The following is a 14,536-nucleotide window of genomic DNA, read 5'->3' on the forward strand; positions in this document are numbered from 1 at the left end:
TTGAGCTAGTCTCAGCCTCACCAGACTTTTAATTGCAAATGAGTCACTACTGTGTTGGGGAGAGGCCAAGTCAGATATGTGGCGGATCGGATCGCAGACACTTAACTCATCCAACCTCTCAGGAGGCCCCTCTGGTTGGTTGGTTCAGAAGACAAGATGGCTTTTCTGAAAAACTCTCTGCCCATTCCTTAAAACTCCCGAGAGACTTAGCTTGGCACCTCATTGCTCTCTGAGAGACGACATGAGGTGGGTATTAAGATTTCATTTTTGACTCTGATCTGATGCTTGGAAACCAAACCTGATATCCTACAGAAATCTTGAGAGCTGCCGGGAGGCAGGCTGGGAATTCATCCCATCCCACTGGATTTAGAACGTCATTCCCGGCTAGTTAGTGTAAGGTCATATTGTTCAAAGCGCCTTCGCCTTGCCAGGCTTATCATCATCCTGGTGGGCCTCATTCATTTTCAAGGCTAAAGCTAGTTGATATTAATTTATATTTGACCTCCGAATCCTCGCTCTCAGCTTATAACTCTAAACAGTATAGATACTTCACTGTGAATTCTCAAAATTAGTGACATAAATTATGTTTAATTAGCCGAAGACATAGAAGGATAATATCAGTCCTAAATGTGGGTCACCCAAGCAAACCATTATGACTTAATTGATTTTTCTCCAGGTTTTATGTTGAACCCAAAGTGCTTTCCATTCTAGGAGCTCTTACTTCCCATGAGGTATATTCAGTGGAGTTCTGCTCACAGGCAAGCTACGAAAGCACAGGGTGCCTTAAGGAACTCTTTCTTAAAAACACTGCAGTTTTCTGGATTATTTGTCTTATCTTCCACCAGGAATTGGAATTCCACACTATAGTGTGTAATTAACAATATAACCTTGTCTACTGAGGAAGTCACACTCCTCTGGGGGCATTGCCTCTGGTAGGCTGCCCAAGTTCCAGTGAATGTCCCCCACACCCACATGGACACAGACACCACTGATTGGATGGAGGGGATTATTAATAACGACCTAGAGAAGGAGGGCATGAAGTTGGGAGGGAGGGATACGGGGCAGTGGGACACTAGTGCCTCGAATGCAGCTCGCTGGGAGAGCACTTGTCTAGCATGTGTTTGAACCCTCTCACCACGAAAAGAAGGAAGGGGGAAGGAAAAGCATACACCATTTCAAGTGCCAGCCCATGCACTGGCTACATACACTACTTCTAAACAGGTAACCTTGGTAAGATTGCTCAAGTGGGCCTTTATTGCCCTTAATATCAGGCCAATATTAGTGCTTCCTTACAGTGTGGCAGAGGGGGTGAGTGGGCACACGATTGTGTGGCCATGGAAATCATACACTCTCGGTTGAATTCTCTTCCTTCCTTTCTGACAGGAAAATGGCAAATGTTGCACGGCGGCCTCCTGAACATCACCAAGGTGTCCTTCTCAGACAGAGGTAAATACACGTGTGTGGCGTCGAACGGCTATGGCACCGTCAACAACACGGTGACCCTGCGAGTCATCTTTACCTCTGGAGACATGGGTGTGTACTATATGGTTGTGTGCCTCGTGGCCTTCACCGTGGTCATGATCCTCAACATCACCCGCCTGTGTATGATGAGCAGCCACCTGAAGAAGACTGAGAAAGCCATCAATGACTTCTTTAGGACAGAAGGGGCCGAGAAGCTGCAGAAGGCCTTTGAGATCGCCAAGCGCATCCCCATTATCACCTCAGCCAAAACTCTAGAGCTTGCCAAAGTGACCCAGTTCAAAACCATGGAGTTTGCCCGGTACATCGAAGAGCTTGCCAGAAGTGTGCCCCTGCCTCCCCTCATCATGAACTGCAGGACGATCATGGAGGAGATCATGGAAGTGGTCGGCCTGGAGGAGCAGGGGCAGAATTTTGTGAGGCATACCCCAGAAGGCCAGGAAGCCGCAGATAGGGATGAGGTCTACACAATCCCCAACTCTCTGAAGCGAAGTGACTCCCCCACCGCCGACTCAGACGCCTCGTCCTTGCATGAACAGCCCCAGCAGATTGCCATCAAGGTTTCAGTTCACCCGCAGTCCAAGAAGGATCACGTGGATGACCAGGAGGGAGGGCAGTTTGAGGTCAGAGATGAAGAGGAGACAGAACCATCAGAGGAACACTCCCCAGAGACTGGAGAGCCTTCGACAGACATAACGACCACGGAGCTGACGTCCGAAGAGGCGTCACCTGTAGAGGCACCAGAGCGAGGCCTGCCACCAGCACACCTGGAAACGACAGAGCCAGCAGTGACATGTGACAAAAACACCTGCATTATTTATGAAAGCCATGTCTAATCTTAACTCCGAAAAGCTATGCATATCAAGAAAAATCAGGGGCTGCTCCTTGTAATACAAATGTAGTATGCACTTGCCGCTAAGCCTTACCAGGAGACTCTCATCCCTTAGGTAGGAGTGATGCCCCGTGATAGGGAAGACACCTGCATGGAGTTCATGTGACTAGACTCACCCCAGTAGGAAAAGACGTGAGAAGTGCTGGGGTGCAGAACTGATAAGATGGGGCAGAGGTCTGTCCATGTGATCTGAATTGTAGAGGCCGTTCTCTGCCAAATCTCTTAATTGGTGATGCCCTTTTGGCCAAGAGTACACTCTTGTAAGACATTCTGAGTTCAGGAGCCCTGTCTAATGCACACTGCATTGCTTTTCTTTGGAAAATTATAAGTCTGCTACAGTAGCAAATGCTCATACATGGGTTTGTTGCACTTTCTTCTCAGTTTTAATCATCTTCACGGTTCTTTTATAGTAGAGTAGTTGTTATTATATTAATATTAATTGCTCTTTCTGACGGAGCCTTCTGTGTCACCTTTGTCCTTATTTTTTCTTAGTATGTTTACCTCAGAGTCTTGGGTGGCAGTCACTGACGCCACTGACGCGGCTGATATCTATGGCATTTGCAATGTTCCAAAGTAGTTACTACACTTCTTCCTTTTTTCTGATTTTCTCTTAAAAAAAAAACAAAAACCCGCACACCTATGTTCATACACTTTTTGTTTCCAATGAAGCTGCTATTGTGAAACTGAGAAAAACTTTGCCCCCAAATAGCACTTTAACAGTCAAATAAAAAAATTAAAAAAAAAAGTTTACCTGTCCAGTTCGGAGAGCATGTAGGTGAGCACAGCTTGAGGTGAGGAGCAAGATTATAAATGCTTAGATATACCCACAGCACTCAAGGAAATGGTTTCCATGGAAGTGCGCTCACCCTCCAGATGAAGACAGGTTCTTTACCTGGAAGATGTATCGCTTCCAAAGACAGAGGCATTTGGTGAATTCCTGTAGGTACACCACGTCTGCTTCCCAGAAGGCCTTGCGAGGCCCTTAGGGTGCTGCTCAGCTCAGCACTAGATCTAGGGCAGCACCTAGCCGCTCTGTGAAGAGGATAACCAGGTCCCCTTCAGACTGCATACTTAACTTGTTGATCGTCGATAATGACATAGAGGATTTTATCCTAAAATGATTGGATTCTTTTTCTGGCCAAAATGCAGTGTGTAAGGCAGCTTGATATTAGAGAACCAAGACAATCCAGCCATCCATAGATTTCATTCTCGACTGTGCCAATAACCAACCAGCTGCCAGGCTTTTAGCAAATCTGGGCCTTGGTTTTAAAACCCCTCTCTGTAAGAGAGGGCAAGCTGGCACGAGCTCTGAGTGCTGCTCTTTTTCCATGGCATCATATTCAGAGAAAGAACCCAATAGTAAAACTTTTTATTTTATTTATTTATTTTTACTTTTTTCACAATTATTTTAAAGATTTTTGTTTTCATCTCTGGGTTCCCGTGCCATTTTGATGCCCTGTTACTTACTCAAATGAAAGAGATCATAGAATCTTCAACAAATTTTGGAACTTTTCCCCTCCAAAAAATAATGTGTCCCACTTCTACAATTTATATTTAATGGTAAGAATGATGAGTGATGTGATTTTATTTTCAGACACAAACAAGGAAACTGAAACCTAAAAGAATGTATCAGAGTCAAGGCTATCTCAAAGGTGATGAGTACGACGGGCTTGTGACGTCAGAGGTCGCATGGGTCGTCAGAGCAACCCCAGATGTTTAGTAATCACCCCCTAATCAGAGGAAATGACCTTGGACATCCTTTCTTACGGAGGCTTTGATCATTTCATTTGAGTGTGAATAGAATATGCAAGTAATGGTCAGTAGCCTAGATGACTCCTCGAAGCTCATTTAGAATCTTGTGGAAAGTTTTCAAACTGTAATAACCCTTAAGTCAATAGGAACAGCTTGTGTGGTACGTACTTTACTGTGGGCACATCTGTAACTGAGGGTAGCAGGGTTGACTATACAAATGGCCATGGCAGGGTTATAGACAATTCATGTGCAAAGCAATCTGACGGGATCTGGAGTTTGACCGATATCCCTTTAAGAGGAATTCCTTATCGGCACCTAGTTGAAAAGTCTTATGGGTCACCTGAAGAAACTTGTAGCCTGCATCCATAAGGAGCCAGGACTTCTTGTGGGGCTCTCTGGATGGGGGTTTTATAAATTCACATTGAAGAAAAGTTTTAGTCCCAACTCTTGGAATATACAGGCTCCATGACTGTCATGGAATTGACAAATGCTTACTTTTGACATAGATACCCAGAGTAACAACAGGGACTGACTAGTGAATCTTCTGTGATGATATGTGAACTCTGTTCTACTCAGTTCTCAGTCCATCCAAGCCCATGTGCAGACTTCTCCATGAAAAGTGGAGGGCCAGGTATCTATGCCATACAGACACTGATTAAGGATAATAAACTAAAGTAGGCAGATTTAACAAGAGCTAAAATATATGACCAAAGAATGTATGCAGATTGATTTGATTCTTTAGACTGAAGTGGGATAGAGAACAAGTGGATGATTTTCAAACTTCCCTCTTTAAGGTATCAAATGTTCTCAGTATAACAGTATCCAACCTTAAAGGGAACTTGGTTTGATATGGAATTTGTCCATCCAGAAATTCTGTGTTCTTGCTGCCCCTCCACAGGACTTTCCCAAATGAGAACAGCCTCATACTAGAATATGAAATGTGGAAGACCTCGTAATACTCAGCTGATAGTTTTCCCCAACACAGGGAACCATTCAGGTTCTTAGACTCATTCATGGAGTTCCATTGAACACAGATGCACACATGCTTGTGCACAATGGACTCATTTGGAGCACTTTTAAAAGCTCAACACTTAATCCCAACCTATGTATGTCCTTTGGGTCTTCTATAGTTATTCTTTAAAAAAAAAAATCAAACAGTTTCTAGTTTCTAAGTCATCTTAGTCATACCTCTAGCAATTTTTTTCTTGAAATTCTGAAAATGATTCACATACATATGCATATTTAATTCTCTTAGATGGTCTATAAACTTGGATGGTATTTATTCTAAATAGGAAAAATACCCAAAATTTTATATGGGAAAAAAATCTATGTAATTTATAATGTTTTGTTTTATATATTTATATTTTCATATCCTTAGGGCACATCTGTTGTTCTCATCTTTTTTGTACATCACAGTTGGCAAAAAGAAATGCTAATACTTGACTAAAATCTCTAGGAACCAAATGTGATCTATGTGATACATACTGTATATAAATTGCTCTAGAAATATCTGAATGTTCTCTCCCATGCCAAGCATTGTTGTGTTGTGCCATTACGGCCAGAACGTCTGGGGTGCTCAAGAACATTACTTTTTCACAGGGAAGACTGAAAGGCCGGATAGCCCACTCAATGGATTTTTGGAATCTCTTTTCCTTCTTTATCTTGTTTGTTTCTTCCTTAACTGGACACATCCTTGTGAAGGGCAAATGGGAGATGATGAGAAAGGAACGTGAATGAATCTAGTTATGAATATGTAAACCACATTAACAGACTGAGAACATGCATTAAATCCCATGCCTGGGTTGTCATTCACTGGTGACGGAGCATCTCCTTAGCTCTGTTGCACACAAAGTGTAGAGCATGAAGAATGCTTGCATGTTTTGAATAGGCACAGTGGATACGTAGTGCGGCCGCTCTTGGGGACTATGGGGACACCCATCTGGCACTGGAAGAAATGTTTTAGAAAAACAAGTCAATTATCTTTTCTTTCATGGTTTGAAGGAGGATGTTTATTCTGTGTTAGAGCCTTTGAATGGCAGTCCCAATGGTTAGCTTAACTGGGTATGTCCGTGTTTTCATTTGGTAAGAAATGGAGCATTAAAGTCTATTTCATACACTATTTTTTCAGCACATTTGACTGCTATCCTTCACGTCTTCACGTATCCTCTCACTACCCCTCCCCCCAAGTAATCCCCATTTCTATTGTTACTCCTTAAACACTTACTGAAACTCTTTAACTATCAACCAAACTTCATTATATATTCACACACCTAGCTTTGAACATCTGTTAACTTAAGATATCGATTTTACATTTCACCGTTAAAGCCTTCAAACCATTAACAAAGTTCATTTTCTTAATGACCTCTTTATGATTTCTTCAGAAATTAACAGGTTTTGACAAAACAAATCATTTATTGGTAAAAATCATCAAATAGAACAGAATTACTTATATTTTCCAAAAGGCTAGGTATTTGACTATTATACAAGAAAATCTCATGTGAGAAGGATGCTCTTCAAATGACTTTTTTTTCTCAAATATAAATGTAAAGGGGCTAACGCTGAGAACGCTTCAATCATTAAAGATAGATAGAATAAAAGTAGAAAGGAAGTCATTCTAAGAACATTATGGAATCAATTAATTTTATTATTTAACTAATTGTAAAAGCCTCAAGATGTATCTTTCTAATATTACAGAACCATGAACAATGAGTTCGTTTCAGAGAATATGTTTGCATCTGTGTTTGGTTTACTGTGCTCCACTTGTTCTGAACATCCTTTGTGAGACCAGAAATGAGATGGAAAATGTGTCAGGAAGAAATACGAAATAATTTAAAGCTATAAACAAATGACTAAGGTATACGTTGATATCACTGTAGTAAAAAGAAAACATGATGTGTGATCCATCCTGTAGTCTGATTGTTGCTTCAATAAAGGGTTTACACAGGTGTGTGGTTCATGTGTCATGTTTCATCTAAAGGGAACGTAATTGTGGCTTGATTGACTCCTTGCAAGTGATATAAAATCTGTGCCCATTTCATCTGTGCCCAAAATCATTTCCCCACTTTTTTTTTTTTTTTTTGTATCTGCAGCGTTTCTTGGGAAAGGTGGAAAAGTCATTTTGATCCTAGTTCAGAGCTCTTAGCGCTACCTTGACAAACTTTATAAAGCAGTTTATCTAGACTGTTTCAGTTTTAGCCATAGCATCAAGCAGCAGATCCTTCTGAAATGAATTTTGGACTAAGAAACTCACACATTGCAAGGAAGAATGCATGATAGTAGAAATTCTTCTAGTCACCTGGACGACTGGAGACCCGGGCTGACTCCAGAGACACACTGAGTAGGCTCTTCAGTGATCGAGTAACCTGCAGTGATCGAGTAACCTGCAGAAACTCAAATCCTTTTAGAGGAGATGTAGGGTGAGTAAGAAAGGAGACTAAAAAAAAATTATTGCTTGAACAACAAAAACGTTAGATTTATATTGGTGTTAAGGGGCAGATGGTCAGCTGCATCGTAACAGGAAAGAATGTTTGTCCGGGTAAATTTAAGCTGATTTGTATCTTTTTTTTTTTTAATTTGTATCTTAAAGACCCAAACCCGCACCAAAAATATTTTTTTCCAGGTTCTGGAATGCTGTGGTCTTCAAATGGATAGGTCACGTGCAGTGTGTGGGAGAGATTCTCTGGGAAGCATATAGTTGTAGACTTGGAAGGCAAGTGTGAGGTTCTTCCCTGTGGCATCACTGACAGGTAGTTCTGCTCTTCTTGGAATTACAACAGGGAGAACTCTTTACCCCAGGAAGCAGAACATTCAGCTGTGGATAGGTTTTAGGTGCTGAGTCAAAAAATCTTAAATGCTTGTCTCCGGGTGGTCCTTTGAATGGGAAGTATGACTTGGGCCTTCCATTATAAAACCGTCTTCTATACTGGCAACACAAACCAAATTTATATTGGTTTAATATAAATTATAACAAATGATTGGGCATTTCTGATCCTATCGCATGAGCTGTGCCATTGGAGAATATGAGTGAGGGAAGGGCTTTTGTCAAAAGGGACATTACTAGCATTTCCCGTACTATGATGGCACAGGCTTACTATAAAGAGGTTTCCTTAGCTCACAAATTTAGCTGCTGAAGAGAGCAGAGTACTCTATGCAGGACCCACCCGGCCTGTTCCCCTCAGCATGGATGGCAATGGCAGGATTGTAGATGAAAATATTGTATCTCCGAACAGGAAGACAAGGCGGCCTAGCCCTTCTGAAAATACACCCCCCCCCAGTGACCCCAGGGCCTCCTACTGGGCTCCACCTCCTTAAAGTCCCACTACCACCTCATGGAAACGTTAGGGGACACAGCTACATTTAAACCATTGTCTCAGAGTGGCAATAAAACCCATTAAAACAACTGGCCGAGAGAATGGAATCTCTAGCCAGGGTGGAGACCTAACCTTCTAGTTAGATCAAGTCAGTCACCCGGCCATGGGACTGCCCCTCAGAATGGGCACTCACCATAAGCCAGGCTAGAGATAGGCAGAGTAAGTTTCCTTTAATGAGATACTATGCTGTTCTTTCCCAGGAATTCCCCCCCACCCCCTGCCCCAACCCTGCCCCGAGAAGCCACCTAGGTTCAGCTGGTTCTTCCTGCCTTTCCAGGGGCTGAGTCAGAATAACAACACAACCTTTCCTCTTTTTTTGGATGTTGGTCAGAACCTAAGTATCCTTTTAGAACCTAAGTATCCTTTTAGAACATAAGTATCCTTTTCCTGATACTTTGGGCTTCCTTATTTTCTCCTAAAGCCTCACCAACACTGCCATGCGGCTGCTAGTGGGTCTTAGGTCTGCCCTGCATGCTGGCTTAAATGGCGTGACATTTTTCCTTCTCCATTCATCATTTCTGGGCAGCTGCTGAGATTGACAGGAGGGGTTTATTTTTTCAATAATAAAATTGTCGTCAGACTTTGAGTCTATTCTTAAATTCTGTTCAACATATTTATTACCAAGTAGATCACTATGTTTTCAAGGAATTACTACAATCGACTTGAAAAAAGTATGTATCATATGTTATCTCAAGATACTTTCTTAAATGGCCAGCACTAATTGCCTTTATAATGTTAAGTGAAATCACCAAAGTTAAAATAATGTTCCTAAGGTAATGACAAATATGAAATAAAATAAAATTTAAAATGAGGTGTAATATGGTAATATGACTTTCTCTAAACAGTAAATCTCACTAAATGTATCATTACCCACATATTTTCTACTTCTTGCCCAATATTTATTGCAAGGCTGAGTTACTTCGGTGAGTACCTGCAACTAACTAACTGTTAGGTCCGGAGGAACCCTGGGACCAGAGGCTAACTGAGGCGCCTATTAACGTGTTATGGCAGACACTGGTCATCAGGTTCTCCCAGCATCTCCAGTGTCCATTACAGAGTCCTGGCTCCTCTCAGCACTTCTCACCCACAGCTACCCGCTACCCTCAACCTCTCCAGCCCCAGCACTTCACTGCCCTCCCCCCAGCTTCTCTTTCCTGTATAGCTCCGCCATTTTGGCCAGGTGCTCTCTGGGTCCTTGGCTCCTCTCTTCTTCCCTCTTTCTTCCCTTCCTCTCTTGCCTTTCCCCTTCTGCTGACCATGTTCTTTCCGGACCCTGCCAGATGCCTCTGGCTGTTCTCTCCCTCATATCTACAATAAAATCCTCCTCCTCAACCATACCTAGGAGAGGTCATGTCCTCATTTTATTCACTAAGTAGAATGGTTTTTCTTACGGTTGAATGGGGTTTTAAAATTCACAGTAGAATAGGAAACCCAGAGAACCAAACAAATCACCTGTGCATAGACCTCTAGCAAAGTTGGGAGCCTTTTTCTTGTTCCTTGTAAATCCTGTGTAAAAGTTAGTCACCCTGTAAGCCGAACTTCCCCTAGAACAAGGTAACTTCCTGGAATGCTAGGAGTCGTAGTTCTCGGGAAATAACAAATTTATTACCCACACGTTTTCACTTCCCTAAACAAGTTTGTTGGACCCAACTACAACAGATGTGCTTGATTGCATGTAGGCAGGGGGTACTTAGGCAGGAAATACATCAGGATGTATTCTTGCCTCTGTTGGACCTGATGGGAAATGCAATGAATTGTAAGTTTTGCCTTCTTAAGTCTCTGCAAAATGTGAACCACTCCTGAGGATCTCTAAGTGGACCTGATCAGAGTCCATCCTGGTCAGTATTTAATTAAAGCTAGCTTCAAATTTGGCTCAAATTTCGGGACTGGTTTTTCTCTCTCAGATCTCAGGTTTAACACCCGCACAGCATGCTCTTGGAATTGCTCAGGATTGATGCAAAGCTCTTCCACACTGGAGACATTTAAAGTGATCAGTGTCTGTGTATTTAAACCTGGCTGGACTGCCTGTTGGTGCTGCTGACATCTAACCAGGACAAGTGAAGGAACAAAGTCCTGAAGCTTCAAGAGGCTTCAGAATCATAACCACCAGGGTTCTCACATGACACAGTGTCTTAGGGTCTTATTGCTGTGAAGAGACACCATGGCCATCGCAACTCATAAAGACAATATTTCATTGAGATGGCAGCTTACAGTTTCAGAGGTCCAGTCCATTATCATCATGGTGGGGAGCCTGGTGGCGTGCAGGCAGACGTGGTGCTGGAGCTGAGAATCCTACATCATGCAGGCAACAAGAAGTCAACTGTCTCACTGGGCATGGCTTGAGCATATATGAGACCTCAAAGCCTGCCTCCACAGTGACACATTTTCTCCAACAAGGCCACACCTACTCCAACAAGGCCACACCTCCTAATAGTGCCACTCCCTTTGGGGGCCATTTTCTTTCAAACCACCACACACAGAAACAGAAAGTCTGTCTGAAGAAGTGTGTCACAGCTCTACACACTGTCCTCAGTGTTCGAAATTGCATTGTTACAGAGATTTGTCGGCTGATGCAAAAATTTGAAAGTGTTGAGGCCTCAGACAATGTAATTTCATGTTCTACATTCTTTTGTAAGGAAAACGGAAAGGGGAATTTGGTGATCACCAGATTTTTTACAATGTGAAAAGTGTAGCTTTCCACGTATCAGCTCATCTCAATTTCTGTCTTCACAATAATTGGGATGCATTAGAGATGTCTGTGAACACTGCCAGATCCTGAAAAGAATGTAAATGTAAAATTATGTGTATTTTTGTAATCTGTTGAGTATTTTATGATACCTTCTCTCATTCCCTACTGAATTTGAAGGAATTAAGTATGTTTTACTACTAGGAATCCTTTGAAATTGCTAATTGCTGTGTTTCAGACAAGCACACGCAGGCTCTCCATAGCCAAACTACATTAATCAGACAGCCCACCCCCAGACATACTGAATCAATGAGGAATTTGCAGCATGACTGTGAAAGCAGAGGAGCTGCAGATAATAGGGGAGGCATTCAAAGACACAAGGACCACACAGCCTCGCAAACAAGATAACACGCAAAACACAGACCAGGAAATTTCCCACATTTCCTCCGCATCCTTATGTATGGATTTAGATTTTCCTTCATAACTTTTTAAAAGACTTCTAGACCACTCAAAAGACTAGGAGTCAGGCAGATCATAGCAGGCAGATGCACAGGGAAAAGAAGTCCTAGGTAGAGGAATGCTTAAAATAACCAACTTCCTGCTCTGCCCCTCCCCCCAAGACAAAGACTTGGTGCCCCCTCCCCTTGGACTTTCAAATCTCCCACCAGCAGGACTCCTGTGTCAGGAACCAATCAGCTTCCTTTTCTTTGTCTGGATTATCTAACCCCCCACAATAACCCAAACCAACTCTTGGGAGAAAGGGAACACACCCTACCCCCAAGCATAAACGTTTGAGCTCTGCCAGACAAGCTAAAACACCACCATTGGGTCCCCTCTCCACTCTGGAGAATCTGTCTCTTTGCTACTAGAGGAGCTGGAGGTAGAATCCAGCACCCAAAAGAAGCCCTTCCTCACTGTGCTGGCAGAAGCCAGAGTCATCTGTGGAAGAGAGAATCTCAACTGAGGGATTGCCGCCACCAGGTTGCCCATGGGCAAGCCCATTCATCTTTGTTAATGACTGATGTGGGAGGTGCCATCCCTGGGCAGGTGGTCCTCAGCTGTAGAAGAAAGCAACTGAACAATCCACAAAAAGCAGCAATAAGCAGTGTTCCCCTGCAGTCTCTGCCAAAGTTCCTGCCTCCAGGTTCCTGCCTTCCTTGAGTTCCTGCCTTAGTGTCCCTCAGTGATAGACTGTGATTGAAACATGGAAGCTAAATAAACCCATTCTTCCCCAGATGCTTTGGGTCATGGTCTTTATCTCAGTAGCAGAAAGAAAACTAGGACACCCCCTCCAAGAAAAGCATAGGAGTAAGAATCCAGGGTGCCACTGAAGCAGGTCCTGAGACAGATGATGCAGATTCCCTGTAAGTCCCCAGGTCACAGACAGAGAAGCCATGCATAATCATCACCCAAACATCCTTCCGTGGATAAGAGAGCTATTTAAGTGGGAGGTTCAAGATCTCCTCAGACAGCTATGTGAATATTTGGAGGTTTTTGTTGTTGTTGTTTTTAAGTAAGTTCTTTGCTAGTTTTTTGTTTTGTTTTGTTTATTGTTTGTTTTTAAATAAAAAATGTGCTGAGTTTGTGCCTCTTTTGGAATTATAGTCAACATCTTTGAGACATATTTTCTAAGGTCAGTTTTTGACCAAACTAGCTATAACTATTCAAGCTTAACAACAGCAGAGAGGACCTGCAAGTTGGGGAGACCAATGAGAAGAAAGGGGTGTAGCCACTGGGTGTCTCTTGTCTGTTATTAAACACATTTGCCCTTTTTCTCTAGTTACTAGTTGGCTCTGTGGTCCTAACTTTTGGGAATCCTGTGCTTCATGCTGCTGTTCAAAGCCCCAATCAGTAAAATGTAATGCTTTCCCACTCACTTCTGACTGCAGAAGATAGTCCTAAACATGCAAAATAGCTAGTTAGCCATTCTACAAGAGCAGAATACATTCAAACATAAGCCTACCCTGGATTTTTAAATTCTATTTCATTGAACAGTTCAACATAACTTCATTTTACATCATTGTACAAGCCAGATGTTAGTGGTTCACACCTGTAATCCCAACACTTGAGAGGAATACGACTCTTGGTTTTGACCTGAGTTGGTTACTAGACAAGAGTGCTGTTCATGAGGCAGGAAGAGATTGTTTTTAGAGCATCTCAGAGTGAGGATTGAGTGGTTATGAAAATGATATATTGTTTAGCAGAACATTATGGTTATCCACATGGTTGAAATGAGGACTAAAGCTCAGCACAGTAACCTAAGCCCGAACTGCCGATTAATATGGAAGATGCAGATGAGGTTGTTGCCCAGGGGTGTGTATAGATTAAGTATGCACAGCAGCAGCATAGGTAACAACAACATTGATGACTAGAAGCACAAGTCACTTATTGAATATTGGGATGAACCAGTGACACAGGCAGAGACATCAGGACAAAGACACCAAGGGTCTGAGGACACAGAAACAACATAAAGGCTTTAAAAGATCCTCATAGGCATTGTTACTTGAGAGCATTGGGATCTTCAACAAAACGTTCCTTTTGCCTGTACTTACTTTTCAACATTTAAGTAGAGAGAAATGATTGGACAACTTCTCACAACTCTGGTCCTATGAGGAGCTGTGAAGATCAACTGCTTCATAGAACCCAACTTCTCAAGAAGTCCTATTTGGTCACAGGACAAGCATTTCTACCGTTTCCTGTTGACTGGGGAACTCCTGTGGCAATCTTGAGGCATCTTTTTTTTTAAAAAAAAAAAAAAGAGGATAGCTGTCTTTATGAAACCTACTTTATTTAGAGTCACTCTGTTACCTATATGTGAATTTAATAGCAAAAATGTGTACATGCTCATTATGGTCATCTAAATCTTGACTACTGTTGTGAGCCTGGGTTTTGCTTATATGTCATGTGGGTGAACATTATCTTTCTGAATACTCTAAAACTGGGACACAGAGCATGTATTTCTTTTCTTTTTTCTTTTTTCTTTTTTTTTAACTCACTTCTGAGAAAGCGTGCTGCTGGTTTTTCAGACTCTCATTCCCTGAGCACAACTGGACACCCTCTGTCATTGTGCTGCTCTGGTGGGGCCATGTACAATCCAAGGGGAACTCCCAGAACTTCTTTTTCTTTCATATTTAAAATTTGACTTTTATTCTTTTTTTCTGTTTCATTTTCTTTCTTTTTTAAATTATTATTTTATTTTATAATTAATTTAATTTTACATATCAGCCACGGATTCCCCTGTCCTCCCTCCTCCCACTCCCCAGCTTTTCCCCCCTTCAATCCACCCCCAATTCTCACCTCCTCCAAGGCAAGATCTCCCCTAGGGATTCATCTCAGCCTGGTAGATTCAGCTGAGGC

The 14,536-nt window shown here is 42.3% G+C and overlaps 1 protein-coding gene across 4 annotated transcripts in view; it reads left to right on the forward strand.

The window, feature by feature from the left end:
- Mfap3l (microfibril associated protein 3 like) overlaps window positions 1–7,070 on the forward strand; it is a 43,077-nt gene extending 36,007 nt beyond the window's left edge. For all 4 annotated transcript variants that reach the window (XM_028881057.2, XM_028881058.2, XM_037211751.1 and 1 more), the window contains exon 3: window positions 1,384–7,070. In XM_028881057.2, coding sequence (XP_028736890.1) covers window positions 1,384–2,315 — 932 coding nt within the window. In that variant the 3' untranslated portion in view covers window positions 2,316–7,070. The remainder of the gene's footprint in view (window positions 1–1,383) is intronic.
- The last annotated feature ends 7,466 nt before the right edge of the window (window positions 7,071–14,536 follow it).

Source organism: Peromyscus leucopus, chromosome 17 (genome assembly GCF_004664715.2).
Source record: "Peromyscus leucopus breed LL Stock chromosome 17, UCI_PerLeu_2.1, whole genome shotgun sequence".
In the NCBI taxonomy this organism is placed as follows: Eukaryota; Metazoa; Chordata; class Mammalia; order Rodentia; family Cricetidae; genus Peromyscus; species Peromyscus leucopus.